This window comes from Hypanus sabinus, chromosome 13 (assembly GCF_030144855.1).
Source record: "Hypanus sabinus isolate sHypSab1 chromosome 13, sHypSab1.hap1, whole genome shotgun sequence".
Classification (NCBI taxonomy): domain Eukaryota; kingdom Metazoa; phylum Chordata; class Chondrichthyes; order Myliobatiformes; family Dasyatidae; genus Hypanus; species Hypanus sabinus.
In genome coordinates, this window is record NC_082718.1 from 54,238,995 (window position 1) to 54,263,274 (window position 24,280).

General features: G+C 39.4%; 1 protein-coding gene across 7 annotated transcripts in view; it reads left to right on the plus strand.

Annotated features, from left to right (window-relative positions):
• The window catches only part of pde3a (phosphodiesterase 3A, cGMP-inhibited), a 506,801-nt gene that overhangs the window by 398,936 nt on the left and 83,585 nt on the right, over nt 1-24,280 (plus strand). For 4 of the 7 annotated variants that reach the window (XM_059987638.1, XM_059987640.1, XM_059987639.1 and 1 more), the window contains 4 exons: nt 3,429-3,683; nt 11,288-11,445; nt 21,642-21,772; nt 22,237-22,456. In XM_059987638.1, coding sequence (XP_059843621.1) covers nt 3,429-3,683; nt 11,288-11,445; nt 21,642-21,772; nt 22,237-22,456 — 764 coding nt within the window. The remainder of the gene's footprint in view (nt 1-3,428; nt 3,684-11,287; nt 11,446-21,641; nt 21,773-22,236; nt 22,457-24,280) is intronic. The other 3 variants (XM_059987641.1, XM_059987642.1, XM_059987644.1) reach the window with 1 other exon arrangement.

The window sequence follows — 24,280 nt, forward strand, 5'->3', positions numbered from 1 at the left end:
CTTTCCTGAGCCTATTAACTGAGACTTTGATGCAAGTAACTTTGGAATCTTTGCACATCAATCCTACTCCCACAGTTTGGAAGCAATAGTAGAATTAAAGACTCTGTAAATGAGGGAAAATCTGCAATAACTTGTAAACTCAAAGCTGATCTTTTTTTATTTTGGACACTGTGATCCAAAATAGTTCTTTTCAAGTAGGCAGACGACCATGTTAATTTTGCCAATCAAATCTCCATAAACCATCCACTTAACACTGTGGTGGGGTCTACTTCCCTTCCCTTGTCTATTGCTTTGACTGGTTACAAATAATTGAGAATCCAAGCCAATAGGTATAAGCACTGTGTGGTTTTAGATGTATAGGCAATCAACAGCGCAATTTGGAAACTACAAGACATCTCCTATTGAAAACCTGTTGCTACCTCTAATCAAATTTGGGCGAAATCTCATACCTTTTTTACACTTAGCAAAAAAATGTTTACATGAAACCAGGGTTCCATTTGAAATTCATTGACCAGCTTAAACTTACAGCAAAATAACAAGATTTTATAATTTGCAGCAGCACCTAGCTCTGTGCAGTTTTCAAAAGGAAGAGTTACTTCAATTTTAATGACAGGGTCGGAAATTTGCCTCCTAAGCCTGAGTAATTTCTCTTCTTTACAGCTAAGGCTTTATAAACAGTACCTTTTTATAGAAAGTTGTACACTGTGAGTGTGGCATAGCTATTGTGGCCTGGAGTGAGCATGTGTGTTCACAGGAACACAAAGCAAGGAAGGATTTATGCATGTCTCTCATTTGTTTTCTTGTTTTGAAAAAGGATATCTGACTTTCCAAGGTTGATTCCTCAAGTGTTTTTTAACACATGACAAAAATGCATTAATTAAAAATGACACACTCTTATATATTTGCATCTTTAGTCTTGCAAAGATTTTTTTTGGATGAAGCATCCAGAATAAAATTTTCACATTAGTATATGAAGTTCCCAGAACTGGCACAGGACAAGGCTCCAGCTTCTATTGTCTGGCTTCTGTGTAGAAGCAATTTACTGAGATACTGCAATGTCACTTATTGCTGCAGACCATAAAATTTTAGGTAGGTCAACCCTTTGCAAATTGAATTCTGTTTGCTGCCTCATTGAAAGCAGATTTTTCCCTTCTGAAAGGGAGAATGAATTCTTAGAATGAGCTAGGGAATCAATTCATGAATCATATGTTACTTCGATCACCCAATTTGACAATATCACCAATTGCAAAAATACAACTGATAATGCTGGCTTATTGGCCTGACTGGCTTGAAATCAATCAAGTCTTCAATCAAGAACATTATGCATATTGATATGTCTACCTTCAATACAACATAAACTACCATTGAAGAAAGAGAGTTTTATTCTGTGTTTTAAGTTGATTTTGGGAAGCCTGATTGCAATGGTTTATTTTGATAGATTTGTCTCCCATTGATTGATAGATGAGATATTCATTGGCCCCGTCTTATTGTGGCTTCATGAGAAACAGCATGGTAGAAGCTCATCTCAGACAATGGGACAAACCATGCACCCATCAGATACGCCATTCCTAATCTGCGATGAAGACAACCAAAAATGGTTTACTATTGACATCCTCATTGACCTTTTAAACCCTGGAGCCAACTCACAAATGGGAAGCTCATAGAATGTAACATAAAAGAGCAGTGTAAAGCGTTCAACAGCTCACCCAGTCACAATGAATCAGATCGCAAAGCCACAGCTAATGGATTCAATTGATGGAAGATTCAGTCAGAGGCTTAAAATGTTCTAAACTTACACTGTGGTAAGCAAAGTTAATCAGCAATCTATCAACTAACTAAATAAATTATTGATTCATTTTTAATATCTTTGAGATGCCGTTGACTGAGATACCACAATGTCACTTATTGCTGCAGACCATAAAGTGACATTTTCTAAGACTAAAACATAAGCTAAAGTGGATTTCTTCATTTTTAATTTCTTTATTATGCTTCCATAGCAACAGTATTCACTATACTATACTATACTATAGAAAAAACAAGAAAATAATTTTCAATGAGGCAGTTGTCAAGGGTACCAAATTCTAATTTGTGCAGGATTTGCTAAGTACTAAAATTGTAATAAAAATGGAAAAATGCACTGACAAAAGTCAAGAAGCAAATGTGGAAAGGGAAATAATTCAGGTTTATGACCCTTTGTCAGTTTTCAGTTGCAGATGTGGTGATGGAGGGAATGGGTAGAACAAGGGAAATATCTATGGAAGAATGAGACCATGTTGTTTAATATGACAATTTGGAGATCATTTGGAATCAAATTGTGTTTCGCTGTCTGTGTACTGTATTGCTAATAATAAGGGTATGGGACATGTCTAACAGCCCAGACTATACTTACAGAACAGAAAAATTAAGCCAAAATATTCAATCTTAATACAGACAGAACAAGAAGTGCAAGTTACCTAAAATTGAAGAATTTGTTACTGACTCAGGAGGGATACAGCACGCCTAATTGGAAAATGATGTTTTGTTTCTCCATAAGATATAGGAGCAGAATTAAGCAATTCAACTTATAGAGTCAGCTCTGCCATTCCATCATGGCTGATTTATTATCCCTCTCAACCCCATTCGCCTGTCTTCTCCCCATAACATTTGACACCCCGACTAATCAAGAGCCTACCAACCTCCGCTTTAAATATGAGTGGTAGTAAATTCCATATATTCACTACCCTCTGGCTAAAGAAATTCCTCCTCAATTCCTTGTTACAAATGGATGTATTATGAAGCAATAAACAATCTTGAATCTTCAAATATAAAATATAACTGCAAATGCTTAAAATCTGAAATAAGAACAGGATATAGTGGAGATAATCAGCAGGCCAAACAGCATCTTGAAAGAGAAACAGAGTTACGGCTTCAGGTCAATTATCTTTAAACATTTCTGGGTCACATCCATATTGAACACATATAGAGTATTAATGCTAAGTAACAAAGTTATAAGGCTTTAAGATTAGGATTAGAATGCAAATGGCAAATTCAAAGTGTATTAATGAGTGTTAGTTAATTTAAATTATGCTTGACATTAAAAGTAGTATCCTTGCTAAAAAGGAATATTGGTAGTCAGTGAAAATGTTCCACGTGGAATCATTATTTTCACTACTTCTTCACCTTAGAATGCACTTGAATATTTATGGATCAATGAGGAATAAAAAAAGCTTGACCACAAAAGGGCAGGGAAAACTCATTGTGATTTATGGAGTTAACTTTGCAACAAGTGTCTGTCAGACTGGTTGAAGTTCCACAGTAAGGAAAAATAATCTGAATTATAACCAGTGTATGTACATTTAAAGTGCAGAATAAAGAATAAAAATTGTTGTGTCTTGTCAGACCATGATTGTTGAAATAACATATTGAGAGTTTTTTTTATTTTCTTTCAGTCTTCAGGCACTAGTGTCACCGTCGATATAGCTGTGATGGGTGAAGCTCATGGACTAATTACAGACCTGTTGGCTGAACCTTCATTGCCTCCCAATGTCAGTACCTCCTTGAGAGCTGTCAGCAATCTGCTCAGCACCCAGCTGACCTTTCAGCCCATCCACAAGCCAAGAATAAATCCACTGGTGTCGTTCAGCGAGTCCTCCATTTGTTCTGATGGTGAAGAATGCCAAGGAGAGAAACTTGCTATCCCAAAGGTACAATGAATAATGGCCGCTTCCATTGTTAATTGTTTTTTTATGGTTGCTTAGCAGCTTCTTTATATTTTCAGTCCAATTTATGCTTTTATCCCTCCAACAACTTCAAAATCACAGGAGATACGTTACCCAAATGCACAGCTTTTCTTCTACTTAAACACAAGAAATTCTGCAGATGCTGCCAATCCAGAGTAACACACAAAATGCTGGAAGAAGTTAATAGGTCAGGCAGCATCTTTGGAGAGGAATAAACAGTTGATATTTAGGCTCAAATCCTTCATCAAGACTTTAATAATTTTTTCTTCTTTTTTTTGGCATCGGGCATTGATGCCAACATTAGCACATGTTGTCTATCTCAAATTACTCTTTGATGAGCCACTTTTGAGCCATTGCAATCTGTCTCATCAAGGTGTTGCTACTGTGCTGTGGTGAGTTCCAGAATTCAAACCCAGCAGTGATGCATCTGCTGACGTGTATTAATAAATCAGAAAATCGTTCATTGCGGAAGTGGTCAGGAAATGGAGGAGATATAGTTGTAGCCTCCTCTACCACCTGTCTGAGGGGAGTTTTCACATTCTCTCTGTGACCCCATGGCTTTGATTTCTACCCACAGTGCAAAGGTATGCAAACTGCTGGGTTAATTTGCCACTGCAAGCTGCCCCGAATGTGTAGGTGAACAGTAGAATCTGGAGGTGATCGTTGGGAATATGGGACAATCCATAGAAAAAATGGGATTAGTATAAATTTAGTGTAAATGGTTACTCAATGGTTAGTGCAGATTCAATGGGGCAAAAGGCTTGTTTCCGTACTGTATGACTCCATGAAAATTGGCAGACTTTCACCACCATTCTGCATTGTATAGGATCACTAGAACAATCAACTGTACTGTTCACAGAAGGATAAGGAGTTTGTTCAGACTTGAACCAATACTTGAATTGTAGAAGAAAAGACAAATTTATTTGCCCATGACATCAAAGAGGGTGCTCCTTGCCTTCCTCCTACCATCTTATTCTGGCTTTTACCCCCTTCCTTTCCAGTCCTGGTGAAGGGTTATGGTTTGAAACACAACTGTTTATCCCCGTCTATAGATGCTGCCTGACCTACTGAGTTCCTCCAGTGTTTTGTGTGCATTGCTCAAGTTGTTTACAACTGTAACAGATGGGGGTGTGTTCATTACATTCTCCCTTTCTTTGCTTCAGCTTCTTTTCCCACCTCCTGTCTGTGCTTCTTGGATACTCAGTGTTTATCTGGTTGCACAGGGTGTAAAGCTTCTGGTTCAGATTCGCATTCAAGTGTTTTTTTTTAATCACATTGCATTGAAATGTGTTATTTACGTTAACAACCAAAACACCCAATGATGTGCTGGGGCAGACCAAACGTTCTGGCAGACATTCCAGCACCACAATGTTCAGCAGAACAACATAGAGCATAAGGACATAGAACATACCCAGAAAAAAAGCAACAAGAGCAAAACAAGCTCTGTTCCTCCCTCCCACGCACATATATAATCCTCTAACCCCAGTACTGGTCATTGGCAACCTCCAGCCTCCAATAGATTTGTGGTTTTGCAGATATTGGGCCGTCAACTTCCCCAGTGGACTCGCAGAAAGCCACAGACTCTCTGGGATCCAGCCATTGGGCTTCTACTTCTGATCAACCATCAGACTTCGATCATAGGTATCGACTTACATCTTGCCAATGGTGAGCTTGATGGCAAGCAGACCGGGGACTCCAGCCAATTCAATACTAGATTCTGTTGCATCTTCCTCACATCTTGTTACTATCGTTTGTTCAGACTTGAACCAATGATTTGAAGTATTGAAGCAGTGTAAAGGGAATTTCCCCGTGACATCAGGGTAATATCTGATTATGTGTAGCCTCAAGAATTCTTGGTATAATTGGACATCAGTGAGAATCAATAGATTGCTCTCCACAATCTGGAGTCCTTTTGAACACAAAAGCCTTAGATGCCAATTAGTTAACCACAAGATATCACTGCATGAGCTCTTTTGGGCAGTGTCCTCAAGTGACTTGCCTATGGCTGTCCAACAGAGGTGGGAGATGACTGCTGATTATTTGTGTTCATTCCTATTCACTCCCCCCTGGATAATGAAGCTGTTTGGGCTATGTACAACAAGAATTTCACCACAGTCCTTGCAGCTGGCAAATTACAGTACATCCATGCCACACAAGTGCCAGATAATCACTTTCTTCAGGAAGAGAGTTTCCAATCAGATACACACTGGTTGCCATATTGACCAGAAACTTAAATAGAGAAGCCATATAAATATTATGGTTAGAGATTAGATATGTTCTGGAGAATGAGGCACAAGCTGACACCTCAAAGTCTTTGTATTTCATCTATTCCAACTATTTATCAGGTGTATCATTGTATATATCATGGTACCATGTATCACTCTCTCAACCCTACTCATCACAGAAATGAGAGGCAGTTCTTCACCTTTTTTTTTGCCCAAGTGGCCTGCAGAGACTCAATCACTCAGTATAGTCAAGATGAAGGTATAAAGGGAACCAAGAGAAATAGGATTAGTATGGTAAAGTGTCATCAGCAAACTTACAAGATGGCATTTGATCACCTACATGGTAAAGCTGAGACTGGTTTCCACTAGTGCTACACGATGTCAGATCTCATTACAGCCTTGGTTCAGACTTGAACTGGTGACCTGATTCATGGAAAGGAGTGGCTACCCATAATACTGAGTCAAGATTTGATGGAGCATAGCTTCAGGAAAAGATTTGCTATAAAAAGATAGAAACCACTTGAGTGGCTGAATGGATTTCTGAAACAAGAAACAGCAACTAATGCTTCAAAATAGCCTGCTTGATGGACACCTTATCTGCCACCCTGAACACTCTACCTCCTGTGTTGTATGACCCCTTTAATATGCACTGAGGCAACTCATCAAAGCTTCTTCAGTGGCACCTCCTCAGTCTGCATCCCAAATTTACAAGGACAGAAGATGCAAGGGAATCCTGCTAATTTGAGATTTTCCTCCAAGCTTGGCACCTTCCTCACTTGGAGCTAGTTGGTCAGTGTTTCAATGATGCTGGGACTAAATCTTGGCACTCCCTTTCCACCACTACTGTCTAAGTTATTTAACCAAGGAATCACGAAGGCATATCACTTCCATTTTCCTAGGAGTTTGCCTTTAAATGTTGACCTTGTCAGAGTTGGCCAATTCCAGTGAATGAATAACATGACAAAAGATTCCACAGATAATGAAAATATATAGTAACATACACAAAATGCTGGAGGTACTCAACAGACCAGGCAGCATCCATAAATCCATAAGATATAGGAGCAGAATTAGGCCATTTGGCCAATCGAGTCTGCTCCACCATTTCTTCATGGCTGATCCACTTTTTCTCTTAGCCCCAATCTTCTGCCTTCCCCTCATATCCCTTCATGCCCTAATCAATTAAGAATCTATCCACCTCTGCCTTAAATAAGCAAAAAAATACTTGGTCTCCACAGCTGCCTGTGGCAAAGAATTCCCCAGATTCACCAGTCTCTGGCTAAAGAAATGAGCTGACACCCTTCATCAGGATGGGGAGATGCAGGTGAAGCTAGAAGAGAAAGGTCATTTCTTTCAGAAGTGTTTAGTGTTTGGTCATCCATAGTGAAAATTAGGGAGTTGTTGAAGAGTTTGAGAGCAGGTGAAGTGTTGCAATGTAGGTGGGAAGGGATTGTACCAAGGGGGATATACTAGAGTTGAGGTATGCAGATACAAGTTCATTGGGGCTGGAACAGGCAAAAACATTGGGCCTACCAGACATTAGGTTTGTGGATCTTGGATAGGAGGTAGAAATGAGCAGTGCAGGTTAAGAGAACTGTGTGGTTGGTGACAATGGATGGGAGATCTCCTGAGTGAATAAAATTATGAACTGCAAGATGTATCTAATTTCTTCACCTCCAGCCTGGAAGAGTCAGCCACATAACACTTGACTGAAACCCTCAAGTCCACTGGCAGTGCCATCTTTGTGCATCTCTGTGGTTGCACCTATGACTACAATGGGTGGGTGTCAGTGTGGAATGGCCAACTGAAGCAGTGAAATTTCAACGTTTTTGCTCATTGGGATCATGTTGGGAGGTTGCCTCCCCCTACAATATTTCCCCTCTGTCACTTCTGCTTGCCCTTTAGTAGTGAAGTCATTTGAGTTGAGTATGGTGTTCTCCTAAGGGGTTGTCTATTAGTGGGTCCTCAGGTGGCTGTAGAGCCTGATCTGGGATCTATATATTCTGGTGCATTATGGGCAAGAGCAAGTGGTGGCTGTGGTTAGTGGTTGGGTCTTTTGGTTATTTAGTCTCTCCTTTCACAGCTTCCACTTGTTTTCTATTGCAAGATGGAGGTTGTTCTCATGTGACACAGCTCCCTCTTGAACAGACTTCCACCAGTTGGATCTTTTGAGTACAACGTCTTCCTGGTTTTTAGATGAAATGTTGGGTTTCTTCAGGCTGAATTTGATGTTATCCTTGAAGCATTTCCTTTGCCCACCCAAGGCTTGCTGATTTTTCCTTCAACTAGGAATAAAGGATCGGTTAGGAGAGACAAGAGCTAGGCATCCGAATGACATGACCTATCCACCGGAATTGGTATTTCTTTATCGTGGTAGAGATGCTGTTCATTTTGGTCTCCTCCAGTTTGCTGGAGTTAGTGTGTCTGTCCTTGCTCTCTACACATTGCTCAGTCACACTGCAATCCACGGGGAATACTGACTAGATCATCTGTAACTGGCAGCAACTGAAATTTGCTTCAGCGCTTTCCACACAACACCCTACAAACATTATGGAAAGCACTAAACACTTGTAACATTGTATTCAGAGAAAAAAAATTAGACAGAAACAAGTCCATACTATTTGATGACAATCCCTTTATTTCATCTCCTTCCTGAGGTTTTAATGCAGCACAAACACAATGTAAGGTTTAAGGGAACAAATTTAAAACTCACATTACAAGCAACTCATATTCTAAGCTATGCATGTTACAAATGAAACTAACATCTAATAAATTTCCATCTTGAGGAACATTTACAGGATTCAAAGAATATTTATTATCAAAGTTACGTATGCGGTATACAACCCTGAGAATCATCTTCCACACAGACAGCCATGAAACAAAGAAGAACATCAAACCACCACCCCCCCCCCACCCAATGTACAAGAAAATATAAGTCATACAAATGGCACAAAGAAAAGATCAAAAGCCATATTTCAGTTCAACTCAGCGTTTATTACCAGCAGACTACCTCATTCAAAAGTCACCCATAAATGACAACAAAAAAGAAGCAATCAGAACTGGAACACATCATAATGTGAATTAGAGCCCAGTCTCCAAACTGCGTCGATTAAATCTTGCTCTGACAGCACTGAGGAAGAGTGAGAGAGATCATTCAAACTTATTAATACCCACAGTGTATCCAAAACTGTATTATATTATATAACTGTATTATATTAACTGTATTATATATAGTTTTATCAAAGTGCAAAGTTAAAGGAGAGTGTAGACTGGAGAATCAAGCTGGGAAATGGTGGTGTTGGCATAACTTGTTCTCACCTGCTAACTAACATTATGATCTCATTCCTCTTCGTTGTCTGTTTTGCTCCTGGTATTGCCATCAGCTGCAAAAAACCTGAGCGATTTGTAGTAAAAGTGCAGTACTGCGCAAAAGTTCTAGGCATATGTAAAAAAAAATTCTGTAAAGCAAAGATGCTTTCAAAAATAATGGAATTTAAAGTTTATAAATAACAAAAAAATACTGTAAAGAGTAAACAACTGGATCATATCAATATTTGCTGTGACCACCCTTTGTTTTTAAACTGCACCAATTCTCTTAGGTATCCTGCCATGCAGTTTTATGAGAAAATTGTCTGTTAGTTTGTTCTGGCGGGCTCGCCATAGTTCTTCTGCAGACTTTGGCTGCCTTGCTTTCTTCTGTCTCTCCAGCTAATCCCATGATGTTGAGATCAGGGCTCTGTGGAGGTCATACCAACTGAAACCACATCAAAAACTCTAGGGTGCCTAAGCCTTTTGTATTGCTTTGTACGTGCATTACATGGGACATTAACATTGACTACTCCCAGAGCAGTCAACCAATAGGATATACCATTCCTAACTATGCTAGTATCCCAGTGAAAGTTATTTAAAATTAACCTCCAGTATCAACAACTTTGCATCAAGATGAGGAAATCAGGAGAACACACACCAGTCCTTATTGAGGGTCAGCAATGGAAAGAGTGAGCAGCTTCAAATTCTTGGGTATCAGTGTCCCAGAGGATCTATAATGGGCCCAACACATTGATGCAATCAGGAAGAAGTAGCCAGCGACTATACTTCATTATGGGTTTTAGGAGATTTGGTATGTCACCAAAGACTTACATATTTCTTTTGATAGTTAAAGAGAGCATTCTGGCTGTTTATATCACAGCCTAATATGGAGCCTCCATTGCACAGGATTGCAAGAGGCTGCAGACAGTTGTGGACTCAGCTTGATACATCACAGGCACAGCACTCCCCACCAAGTGGTGCCTCAAGATTGTGGCATCCATCATTAAGGACCCTCATATCTGGGATATGCCTTCTGCTTGTTACCGTCATCAAAGTGGAAGTACAGTAACCTCAAGACACACACTCAACATTTTAGGAACAGCTTCTTCCCTTCTGCCATCAGATTTCTGAACGGTCCATGAACACTACCTTGCGTGTGTGTTTTGTACTACCTCACTGTTCCTCTTCCGGCTCTGTTTATTTTTTATTGTAACTTACAGTAATTTTTTAAATATCTTGCACTGTATTGATGTCATGAAACAACAAATTCCATAACGCATGGTCAATGATAATAAATCTGATTCTGATTTGAACCATTTGGTTGCTCTCTCGATTATAATCAGGTACTTGATATGAAAATTTCTTTATCAAATCAAAGCCTTATAAAGACCAAACAAAGAGCACCTAATGCAACGATTTAATTAACTGTGTACTTTCTATCTAAAATTGCTTCATTTACTTGTTTATTTGGTTGAAGGTCTTGCATTCCCCTTCCTGATGTTATATTGGTTCATGTTAATGATTTAAATTGCTTCCTTCTGTTAGTTTATTCTGATATTTTTGTGTGTAATATCTATTGTCCTATAACAAAGAACCATTGGAGTCAGCCAGCTTGAATTGACCTTCAGAAATAATCCTATTCACAAAGCACTGAATTCTTCACCTATAATAAAGATTTAGACTCTCAGAGGGATACGGGCCAAATGCCAACAGATGGAATAGCTCAGGAAGACACATTGATCAGCATTGACGAGTTGGGCGGAAGGGCCTCTTTCTGTAGTGTGTGATTATTTGCTTTCAGGGCTCACTGAGACTCGTAAAGTTATACAATATAAAAACTGGACCTTTGGCGTACTAAATCCATGCTAACCACTTTTCCTATCAGCGCTAATCCAATTTGCCTGCATTAATTCCATATCCCCCCGTGCCTTGACACTTGAATTAACTTTAATCTGTTAAGTTCTTTACTTTTATTTGTGCTTGTTGATGATTGAACCTGGATCTTTCAAACATAGTTAATTATTTCATTTCCTTTAGCGACTGAGGAGAAGTCTGCCCCCAGGGCTGTTAAGACGCATTTCATCCACATGGACAACAACAACTTCTGCCACCGGTCTACCTACTGTGGAGCCAGGACCTGTCAGGAGAGACCGCAGTTCAAGCATCAAACCCACTCATGAGGCTTCACTGGGCAGGTATGCCCTACCTGCTAGGCTTGGATGCTATATATTTAAAATTTGCATTGACACTAGAAGATAATTAATCTTGAAGCTAGTTGTAAAATTCTAAGCTGCGGCCTCTAACTTAATCGTTGAAAGGAAACTCAAAGTGTGACAAAAGTTTAATGGATTGTTTCTACAATTCTTTTTATGAGCAATGGATTTTATATGTAAGAACGCTGCAGGGGTTCCTGGAGCCTGGAAATAGCAGGTGGTGCACTGTGATGGGCTGGCAAGTGAAGGTTGCACATTGGCCCAGGTTTGGTTTTGAACCCTGGTTCGGTTTGTAACGTGGACATATGTTCTCCATCTGGCTTCGCGGACTTTGTCCGGGTGATCTGGTTTCCTTCCATGCCCTGAATTTCCGTTAATTGGCCACTGAAAATTGCCCGCAGTGTAGTGACTGGAGGATCAGGTTGGATTAATGGGAATGCAGAGGTAACAGGTTACAGGGAAATAAGTGGAGGAATGCAACTGGTGGAATTACTCTGCACGGCCAGCAGAGATCCACTGGGCTGAATGGCCTAAGGAGAAGCTAAAGATTTGTCGACATTGTTGGTTCATTTAGAGTTTCCAATAGATATGAAACCAGCAAAATATCTAAAACACCGGGGTATACCTTGAGACCACTTTAAAGGCACTGAGCCAAGAAATGAATTCAATTTTGGTACAAATAGTAATCGCAAAAGAAAGTAGTGGAGTTAACGCAAGTCCAGTGTAGTGTGCAATTTTGCTTTGGGCAAGAGCAGCACTGGCCTGAGCCATGCATCAATGTGCAGCCTAGGTGATTTTGGTCGCAGTATGCATTGTTCGCAGGTGACATAGGTGTATTCATATGGAAATATGTTTGTGAGGCCCATTTCTCTGTTACCAGTACAAGACCTAAACCATGAAACTCAGGACTAGGAACACATTTAAGAATGTCTTTATAAGTAATATATTTGCATTTCATAGAGTACCAATTGAAACCCACATCACATTTGATTCCTCGTGTAGATCACATCAATGTTTAGGATTAGCTTTATTTTTCCTACTTAATGAAAACCTTAGTGAAATGTGTCGTTTGCATCAGCAACCCACACGGTCTAAGGATGTGACTGGGGCAGCCTGCCAGTGTTGCCAGGCCTATGGTGGTACCATGCCACAACTTACTAACACTAACCCGTATGTCTTTGGAAAGCGGGAGGGAACTGGAGCACCCAGAGGAAATCCACGTGATTACAAGGAGAGCGTATGAACTGCTTACAGGCACTGGTGGTAACTGAAGCCTGATTCCCTGTGTTGTAAAGTGTTGCTCTAAATGCTGCACTCCTGTGCCACCCATGGTAATTGTTTGGCCTCACCTCTTACTCATAATGAGGGAGAATATATGATTTTGCCAGCAATAACATGTTATAGATCAATAAATAAGAAGGCTTGAGATAAATAGATAAGGGAAGAAAGCAAGTGAAACAAGAATAAAACAAGAAAATAGTGCACAATTGTGTTTGCAGAGGAGCTGCTCCTCATAGCCTCAGCAACTTGGGTGAATTCCTGATCTCTGTGTGGAGTTTGCACAGTGTAATTATGACTGCATAGGTATCCTCTGACTGCTCTAGTTTCCTCCCACATCAAAATGTGCAAGTTTGCAGCTAAATTGGTCAGTATAAATTGTTCCCAGTGTAGAAGTGAATAGTAGAAAAAGGGAGTAATTGACAGGAATGTGTACAGAATAATATGGGATTAATGTAAATCAGTGTCTAACAGTTGGCAGACACTCAGTGGGCCGAATGGCCTGCTTCTGTGCCATATGACTCTATAATGCCTACCAATTTTGCCGTAATTGCACAGTAAGATAAATTAACCATAACTAGTAAAAGAAAACAAAATATTTCACCAAAGTCAATATCTAATGAAGAAAATGCTATTTAACAATAACTGTGATAGTTCAATGTATAATATTTGAGTGTAAGAGCATTCCTAATCAGTAAGTATTGAAGTAATAGTGATGATATGAGAATGGTTAAAGAATAGCATGTAATCTTTTTCAGTCCCACCCAACCTTATAACCAATTCATTCATTATATCCTTACTTCCCCCACCCTCTATGCTCAATGCCCGTGGTTTTAGCTACTCAAGTCCTCAGCTCTGGAATTTCCTCCCAAAGGCACTACTTGTATAATGCCTTCTCGACTAACTTCTTGATCGCATACCTTGTTTTGTCAAGTTGTTGTGTGCAACGCTCTTCTGAAACATTCAGGAATTTAGCTGTATTGAAGGCACTGGAAAAATGAAAGTTGGTGCTGTGGCCTGTAAAACAGATGTTTTTGCTTTCCTGAAGCTGTTTCATTGAAGAATACTAAGTAGAGACACATCCTGATGGCGGCAAGTGTAATAAACAATCATCTGAAATTAGCAAATGAGAACTTCCGTTCTCCCTGTTTGATTAAAATTGGACATGTTATTTATCATTATTGCTCCTTCGAAAAGCGGGATAATGCCAAACTCCAGTTGTCCCGAGGGCAGTTAGAATCATTCTGCGTGGTATGAGATTTTAAGGGCAGTGACTTAACTTCCCTAAAGGGTACTTATGAGTTGTTTCAGTTTTTTACCGCTTACTCATTTAGAAACAATGTTGACGGTTTTGTTGGATCCAGTTCCAAAATTTGCCAGTTATTTTAAACAGTTATGCTTACCATCGTTCAATCTGTACATCACAGTTCAAAGTTCAAAGTAAATTTATTATCGAAGTACGTATATGTCTCCATCTACTACCTTGAGAGCCATTTTTCTTGCTGGCATTTACAGGAAAATAAAGAAATGCAATGGCGTTTATGAAAAGCTATACATCACAAAAACTGACAAACATCCAATGTGCAAAAGAGGACAAATCATGACAATAATAAGGAAAAAGAGTAAACAAATAATTTTGAGAACATGAATTGTACAGTTCTCAAAAGTGAACATAGATTGTGTAGCTTGTTCAGCGAGGTGACCAAAGCTATACACACTGGTTCAGGAGACTGATGACTGTTACTGAACCAGGTAGTCTGGGACCAATGGCTGCTTTATCTCTTGTCCGGTGGTAGTAATGAGAAGAGAGCATGGCCTGGATGATGTGGGTTCTCATTTTTGTGACAGTCCTCCTTGTTAATGTGTTCAATTACGGGGAGGGCTTTGCCTGTGATGGACTGAGGGTGTTTCCAAACCTGGAAATGTTGCCACCAGTCAGGATACCCTCCATTGCATATCTAAAGGTTTGTCGAAATTTTGGATGACATGCTGAATCCACTTCTAAGAGAGTAAATGCACTTTCGCGCCTTCTTTGTGATGGCATTTACATTCTCATCCCAGGACACATCTCTGAATTAGCAGCACCGAGGAAGTTAAAGTTACTGACCCGCTCCACTTTTGATCCCCTAATGAAGGGTCCTGTGATCCCTCCTGGAGTCAATAATCAGTCCTTTGCTTTTGCTGACATTGAGAGGTTGATGTTGTGTACTTTTCAACATAGGTAAATGTAACTATCAATGACAAATTTAAGCACCTAAACAGCATTTTAAATGCTTTTGCTCTTAGCTTATAAAACTCCAAGCAGGAAATAATTAATATTCTGTTTCTTTGATCATTATTTTACCCACCTTTTCATTTGAACTGATAGCATTACTAATAAAATCTTTAAAAGTTCTGTGCTTTAAAAAATGTAATGAATTTGAACAGTAGAAATCAAGATCATGCTGAAATTGCTTAGATTTGCTGGTAGCATTTATACAGTCTCTTCCCAGTTGTAGTTATAAAACCCTTGCCTAGATGTCTAAGTACTGCAGCTTCAAGTCCTATGCCAGAGAACTGAGAATAAAACCAGAGTGAGACTGTCCCGCACTTGTAAAACAGTGCTGCCCCTGCTGAGCTATTGTTTCTTGAGGAGGTGTTAAAGTAAGCCCCTTGTCTGCCCTCCAGCACAGCGCCTAAGCACTCATAGCAGCTTTAAGAGGAGCTAACCTGGTGTTCTATCTGATGTGTATCACTCAGACAAAGTCTCTGAACACAGGTTATGAAATCATGACCTCATCAGGGCTGAGCAAAAGCTGGCTGCTGCCTCTCCTGTGATTAAACCAGAAGTATTTAGGCAAAACTTGTGGGAAGTCCTGAGGTCATACAAAGTACAACATGAACATAAGCTTATTGTTTGCCTATTGCTTTAACATCAATGGTGTTCAAGACTGAGAAGGAGCTATAAGCAATTACAAAATAAGCTTGCACATTTTTTACAGTAAATCGATACCTGGATTTTTAAAATCGTATCTCTAGAACTATTAATCCTGATATGCCTCATATTTGTCCATGTAAGAAATGAAGAGGTCACATGAGTTTCTCCTGTAAGTGATCAATGCATCATGTATCAAACCTTTAATTAGGATGTAAACTGAAATGCAATAGAAATAGAGACATAGCAGTAGCAAGTCTTCATTTTCAACAGAAGTTGAGACCTCATATAAATAACAGGTATCAGATATGAGATAAAATCAAATTTGCTAATGAACTTATTAAGTGTGAGTTTTACAGTTTTTCCAAGCAGATGAAGAAACTAAAGTCTGATAATACCGTAATTTTATTGAAAATGGTTGTTTTACTTTGAATAAAGTCTGGAGTTTCTGGGGGTGATTCAGAAGTTCTAAAGGGAGGATGAGGCAACTGTGGCTGACAAGGGAAGTCAAAGATAGCATAAAAGCAAAAGTGTGGCATATAATAAAGCAAAAGTTAGTTGGAAATGTTTAAAAAGAAACAGAGACACTAAAAGAGAAATAAGTAGAGAAAACATGAAATATGAATGTAAGCTAGCGAATAATGTAAATAACCAAATATTTTTACCCGATATATATATATATATATATATATATATATATATATATATATATATATAAAGTAAAAAAGAGGAAAAATTGGACATCAGACTACTGGAAAATAACATTGGAAAGGTAGTTTAAAAAAAGATATTTCGCTGTGGAGGAGACCCGCAGCATGCCAGAAATTCAAGAATCGGGGTAAAAGTGAATGTAGTCACTATTACTAAAGGTAATGTGCATGGACGGCTAAATAGTCTGAAGGAATAAAGTCACCTGGACCTAATAGGCTGCAACCGAGGGTTGAGAAGGAGGTAGCTGCAGAGACTGTGGAGACATTAGTAGCAATCTTTCAAGTATCATTAGATTCTGGAATGATTTCAGAGGACTGAAATTTTTCAAATGTCACTCCATCCTTCATGTAGGGAGCAAGGCAAAAGATCAGAAGTTATAGCAACACATAGAAAATGCTGGAGTCCTGATGAAGGGTCTTGACCCAAAACATCGACTGTTTACTCTTTTCCATAGATGATGCCTGGCCTGCTGAGTTCCTCCGGCATTTTATTGGTGTTGCTTTAGATTTCCAGCATATGTGGATTTTCTCTTGTTTGCTATAGGAAATTATAGGCTCAGCTTCAGTGATTGGTAAAATGTTGCAGTCCATTATTAAGGTTTTGGAGTACTTGGATATACACGATAAAATTGGCCAGAGTCAGCATGGCTTCCTCAAGGGGAAATCTTGCCTGACAAATCTGTTGAGGATATAACAGGTGGAATAGACAAAGGAGAGTCAATGGATGTTTTTTACTAGGATTTTCAGAAGACCTTTGACAAGGTGCCACATGTGAGGCTGCTGAACAAGGTAAGAGCCCATGGTATCATAGGAAATTTGTTGGCATGGATAGAAGATTGACTGACTGGCAGATGGCAAGAATGAGAATAAATGGGGCCTTTCCTGGCTGGTTGCTGGTGACCAGTGGTGCTCTGCAAGGTTAGGTGTTGGGTCCACTACATTATATATTTTACAGTATTGTGCAAAATCTTAGGCACACTAGCTATATTCAGTGTATGTCCCTAAGACAATTGCCCAGTACTGTATGTTAATGATCTAGATGACAGAATTTATGTCTTTGTTGCCAGGTTTTAGATGATACAAAGGGAAGTGGAGGAGCAGGCAGTGTTAAAGAAGAAGAAAGTCTGAAGAGGGACTTGGACAGATTAGGAAAATGACATAGAATTAGGAAATTAAAAACAGTGTAGTGAAGTGTATATTCATGCAGCTAGGTAAAAAGAATATAGGCATAGACTATTTTTTCAAATAGGAGCAAATTCGGAATTCGGAGGCACAAAGGGTCTCAAGAGTCTAAAAGTTGACTTGCAGGTTGAGTCAGTAGTAAGAAAAACGTATGCAATGTTAGAATTTATTTTGAGATAACTAGAATGTTAAAACAGAGATGTAATGCTGAGATATTATAAGACATTGATTAGACCATATTTGGAATACTGTGAGCAGTTTTGGGCCCCATATCTAAGAAAGGATGTTCTAGTATTGGAGTAGATCTAGACGAGGTGTAAGAGAATGACGCCAGGAACTAAAAGGTTATTGTATGAGGAGCATTTGATGGTTCTGTACCTGCTGATGTTTAGAAGAATGAGGGTGGATCTCACTGAAACATACTGAATATTGAATGGCCTAGATAGTGTGTGTATATGGAAAGGTTATTTCCACTGCTGGAAGAGTCTAGGAACAGAGGGAACAGCCTCAGAATTGAAAGATGTCCCTTCAGAACAGAGATGAGGCATTTCATTAGCCAGGGGGTGGTGAATCTGTGGAATTCATTGCCACAGATAACTGTGCAGACCAAGTCATTGGAAATATTTAAAACAGAGGTTGGTAAGTTCTTGTTTAGTAATAGCATCAAAGGTTTCAAGGAGAAGGCAGGAGAATGACGCCAATGGAAAAGTCAGTCATGATTGAGCAAACTCAGTGGGCTGAATGTCCTAATTCTACTTCAGTATCTGTTGTTCCTACTACTTCAATTTCAACCAGCATCTCAGATTCAAACAGCCTGGTTTTGACTATCTCTCTTTCCACAACACTGTTCCTGGAAGAGGAAATTAGAAGTCTGATTTTAGTGGAAAATGTTGAATGTTCCACTGCAATAAATATCCTTGTTGAAAGAACGTGAACAATGTGGATTTGGATCAGCTTCTCTCTAATGCCAACCCAGAGCAAATGCCAACCTATCAAAGAGAGCTCTCTCTCTTTTGTGAATTGTGCTTGCCCACAGTTAAGATTGATATTTGTCAGTGAGCATAACCCATTATGGACTTCACTTCTCACCTTTTTGTATATTCCGAAATGCCTTTAGTATTTAAGAGCTTTAAGTTTTACAACTTTATTTAATAAGAAGTTAGTCATGCTGATAGGGTGAAAACTTGCACATCCAATTTAGGAACATGGGTTTTTATTGAATACTTGGAGAATATTATGAATTTACAGTTTTACATTATCTATAAAATCAGTGCTATTTGAATCTTGGGAATTTATAGCACAAAAGGAGCCCTTCATTTCTCTGCCAATTTGTAGTTGCAGCAATCCAGAACTTATCAGTTGTTTTCTACAGATCAGCATCTGATTTATGGGATTTGTGTGTTATTCCATCTCCCATTCCTTTTATTTGTTAGTACAACAGCTTCCTCCCACCACCAATATTCTGACCAAGTTTTTTTTTATTCTCCCAGGATTTTTGAAATCTTCTTTGGCTTAATATCAATTATTGTTTGATTATTTCTCTGCAAAGCATTTTAAAATGTCTTTGCACTGTTGTAGAAACTACAGAAACACAGCTTCTCGAGGAACAGGGCAAGGAGATGGTTTTATTTTTAAATGATAAGCTATTTCTGTTAGTTTCTCTTGCAAGAAAGCACTGATTCTAATATTTTGTAGACATCTTCCCATGGATGACCCTAAGGATTTTAGATTTGTTTCACATAGTAATATTCATAATTAATTTCAGATTTTTGCTCTGTTTTTCCACTCTTTCAGGAATACTGACTAGCTGTCTCACAGAAGCCATTTTGACCAATAAACTACAAAATAAATGTGAAACTCAAGACATTAAACTAAATTTCAATGATGCAATATAGTGTGAGAGAGAGAGAGAGAGAGAAATTTATATTGCGGTTTTATAAAACTCTGGTCAGGCTGCTTCTGGAGTATTGCATTCAATTCTGGTCTTCCCATTAGAGGAAAGGGGTGGAGGCTTTGAAGCGGGTGCAGATGAGGTTTACCAGGATGCTGCCTCTTAGGGCATGTGCTCTGAGTAGAAGTTGGACAAACTTGTGCTGTTTTTTTTGGTGTGACAGAGACTGAAGAGAGACCTGACAGAGGTTTATAAGCTCATTAGATGCACATAGATACATAGTCGGTATCTGTTTTTCCCAGGGTTGAAACCTCATGCTAGGGCTTGCATTTGAGATGAGAGGGGGCAAGTTCAATGGAGGTGTGTGGAACAAGATTATTACACAGTGAAAGGTGGGTGCCTGCAATGCACTTCTAGGGGTGGTGATGGAGTTAAATACAACAGAGATGTTTAAGAGGCTTTCAGATAGACATGCAAATGTACAAGAACTGTGGGATATGGACACTGTGTATGCAGAAAGAATTAGCTTAGTTAGGCACTTAATTAGTTTGGCTCCATGTTGTGGGCCAAAGGGCCTGTCCTTATGCTGTACCGTTCTGTGTTTTACAAAGACGCTATCAGAGGTCAAGATTAGATTCTGGTCACTTGAACTGTGAGTCAGCACCTCTACTAGCTTGGTCACCATTTTGCGCTTAGTTACAGTCTCCAGGAAGCACTGTCAATTTGAGCAGTCAGCAGTAACTTTTGAACGTGGCTGGTGAGGCATCCTTAGAAATCAGTACCTTAGTACCTAAATCCTTAGAAATCAGTACCTAACTTAGTGTGGTACTGCATTTCCAGAAACTGCTTCAGGAAGGTCAGTCTGTGGAGTTTGGGACTTTATCTTGTTGCAGGCTGCTTCTTGTTTTGCATAAAGATTAATATTGTTGTGTCAAACCCATCACTGGGTAAATGTCAGGCTTCAAAGGTACAGAAGCCTGAAGGCACCCATCCAGTGATTTCGGAACAGCTTCTTCCCAGGAATGAAAGGATTAATGCATGAGGTGCATTCGATGTCTCTGGGCTTGTAGTTGCTGGAGTGTAGAAGAATGAGGGGGGATCTCATTGAAACCTATCGAATATTGAAAGAGCAAACACGAGGAAATCTTCAGATGCTGGAAATTCAAGCAACAACACACTCAAAATGCTGGTGGAACACAGCATTTTGTGAATATTGAAAGGCCTAGATAGAGTCAACGTGGGAAGGATGTTTCCTATAATAGGAGAGTCTAGAGTCAGAGGGCACAGCACAGAATACAAGGATGTCATTTTAGAACTAAGATGAGATGGAAATTCTTTAGCCAGAGGGTGGGGTGAACCTGTCGAGGCCGACTCATTGGTTATATTTAAAGCGGAGATTGATAGGTTCTAGATTAGTAAAGGCATCAAAAAAGTTAAAGGAGAAGACCGGAGAATAGGGTTGAGAGGGATAGTAAATTTGTTATTATTTGTTATGATGAACTGGCCAAATTGGCCTAATTCTGTTCCTATGTTTTATGATCTTATGGTCTTAATTACTCTGAGGGATTGTTTTTAGTTCATTTTTATGATATGGGCATCACTGGCAAGGTTAATATTTATAAGCTTTCAACAGGTCAGGCAGCATCTGTGGAAAGAGAAAGAGTTAATATTTTGGACTGAAGGAGCACTGAGAAAGAGAGAAAATAAGCTAGTTTTAAGTTGCAGAGAATTTTGGGAGACAGACCAACAGGTCAAAGGAATCAATTTAGATCGGATGAAGCCAGGGTTGCCCAGTTTACAAAGCTATATGTTAATAATTTAAAAATGATGCTTGGAGATTTTTTTTTACTTTCCACGGCCATTTCAAATATTAGAGGTTGTAGCCAAGAAACAGCTAGTTTAATATTTGTGATTTTAAACTCAATTGGCATGTTGTCAAGTGAAACGAGATGACAGCCTGCACCTTATTTATTTTTGCCCCAGTCCTCATATTGAATTGCAGAGTGGTAACACAAATGCAAATGGTTGATATGAGGTAGTAAATTCACGCACATATGAATTGTCAGTTTGATTCTGTTTATGGAGCGGGCAATGCTTTGTCATAAACATAAGAGATATGGACCTCTTTTCCTTGTGAATTTTGGAGTGTAGATTAACTTGTATGCTATTTAACCACAATGGTTTATATCTTTTTTTTTCTCAGTTCTTGTAGTCAAGAGTCTTACAACTGCACCTCCTCAGTATTGCTGACTATTTCCAAAAGCAGATCCTTCTCAGCCTCCCATGCTATCGCCACAACTAACCATATGAATGCCAAAAGGCAAATGCGACAAGGTGAGCAGACACTTCCATTCTCCGAGCCTACATATTTTTTAAAACAGGAGGTCTGGATAGTAACTGTCATTAGAACAAAGATGATGAAAGCACTCAGCAAGTGGACTGAGAAAGAGAGTTAGTATTTTGTGTCAAAGAACCTTTGTCTGAACAGGGGGGAAAGAGAATACAATGTAGTTTTATTTCTCTTTCCCTGTTCTGCAAAGCATCTCCTAGCTGAGACTCAAATCGTTTCTCTTTTCTACAGATGCTGCCAGACCTGTTGAGTATATTCAGCAAATTTTGGTTTTATTTTAGATTTCCAACAATTGCAGTTTTATTTTTATTTTCACTTGCTATGAACTTACGTGTTTTTTTAAATGAGGTGCGTATTTTTTATATTTGTAATTGTAAATATTTAATTGGGTATTTGGTTCAAATATTATTACTTGATGGTTCCACTAACAATGATGTCCTTTTTCTAGGTTATTCTTCAAACATCACACCTCTCACCTCCCCATGCCATTCACCAATCCAGGGGACTCCTGCTGGTAGTCCCACTAGCAAAACTTCTACCATTGAATTTCCAGACACTGCAGATATAATCACCAAACCAGGCCGCAATCCGCATAAGCCTTTAACGTACACTCAGAGTGCACCAGATGTTGCAGGGCAGTTTAGGAGCAACTGCGTTGTTTGCAGTAGGTAAGCATATGGCCATTCTTTGCTATTCCATGTACTGCACCTCTTGAGATGCGTGACTTTCTTTTGGAGAAGATGGGGGATAGATTTTGTGTCCCTCTCTGGGGTGATGAAACAGCGTGATAGCAGGTGATGATTCCACTGTACAGTGGAAGTAAAAACTGCAAGCGATTTGTGAAGGTCTGGCAACTTGTCATCACCAATTTTCTGTTGACCAGTGTCAAAATTACATCCAGTAAACTTAAGTCTCAAACTGCTTGCACTGAGTACCTTAACTCCTTTAGTAACTTCTTCAAGATACAAAATTCAAAACTATTTAATTTCATTTCCAATACACATGCGTAAACGAGAAAGAGAAGATTTTTACTTCAGATTTGATGCAGCACAAAAAAAAGAATAAGATAAAGAACACAATAATAATTTTTAAAAATACACAATAAATATAACTATATAAGATAGTTTAAACACAATGATTGTATGTCCATAAAGTGACGCTAGGCACAGTAGTGTCTGTGCATAAGGTGACTGACATGAAATGGTAAAGTAGTGGTGGTTGGGAGTGTGGAGAGGTGGGTTAGTGATTGGAGGTGTTGTTCAGCCTTTCTGTTTCGGGAAAGCAATGGTTTTTGAGTCTGGTGGACAAGACATGGATGCTACATAGCCTCCTGCTTGACCAGAGTGGGACAAACCGTGAGCAGGGTGGGTGGGGTCCTTCATGATATTACTGGCCCTTTTTCAGCACTTCTCTGTATCTATTTCCTTGATGGCTGCTAGGCTGGTGCCGGTGACGCGCTGGACCTTCTTGTCCACTGCTGTGCAGTTTCATACCTTGCAGTGATGCAGCTTGTTAAGATGCTCTCAACTGGACATCTGTAGAACAACGTGAGTGTAATTGATGAAGGTAATCCTGAAACTTGAATAAACTGGGAAACCATAAGGGTAATCCACTGGCACACTAGCTGCAAAATCAATAAGATTGGATTCAAAGCTGGCTTCACCACCTGTCTGATTTTACTCTCCAAAGTTAATGGAATGGTACTTTCCATCGGTCAGGGTTGACCATGCATATTGTGACCTAGCCTGGGCAGTATGATATGGAGAGCAAGCTCCCCCTCTACATACATCTGATGAGCCCAAAGGAATGGCAGAGACTGATAACAGCTTGGTACCAGCGGTAGAGCAGGAGTTGCCAGTCGGCATTGTATTCAATATTGGACTGCCTTAGTGACTCCAACTCCAGATTTTCCCCTCAAGGTTTACTCTCGAAGTCTTCCCCATGAGTGGGTATTGTCTGCAAGACAGCGTTTTCCTTCTAGATGAGCTGCCAACCATGACTGATGAGCTCCATCTGCCCGAAGCAACTGGTTTGAAGGCGCCAGTAACCCACCTTTGCCTTTTCGCCTATCAGTAGAAATGGTTCCACAGGGCTTAGTAGCTAATTCACATGTGAAGGCCAGGAGCTGCACTTGGTTGTCAGAGGCTATTTGAGGTGCACGCCTTTGGGAATATTTAGTTGGTAGTGGGAGCTTGTCCCCATTACCACCCCCGCTATAACAAACTTAAGGAACTATAAAGTAATATCATGTGGATGTAGAACCACAATTAATGACAGCCAGTGGCAATTCGGTGGAGGGGAGGTGGGGTAGTGAGTAAAGTTTTGATGTATTTTTTCAACCAATTTTTTATTTCCAGAAGGCAAGTGCTGGTGGATTGTTTTATTTCAATATAAGTTGAAAGCATCCTGTCTCTTTAAATCCTAATTTTAAAGCACCTGTCTTGTGTATATTGACCTGCATTTATTTTTACGAAGTTCATCTAAACTTTGCA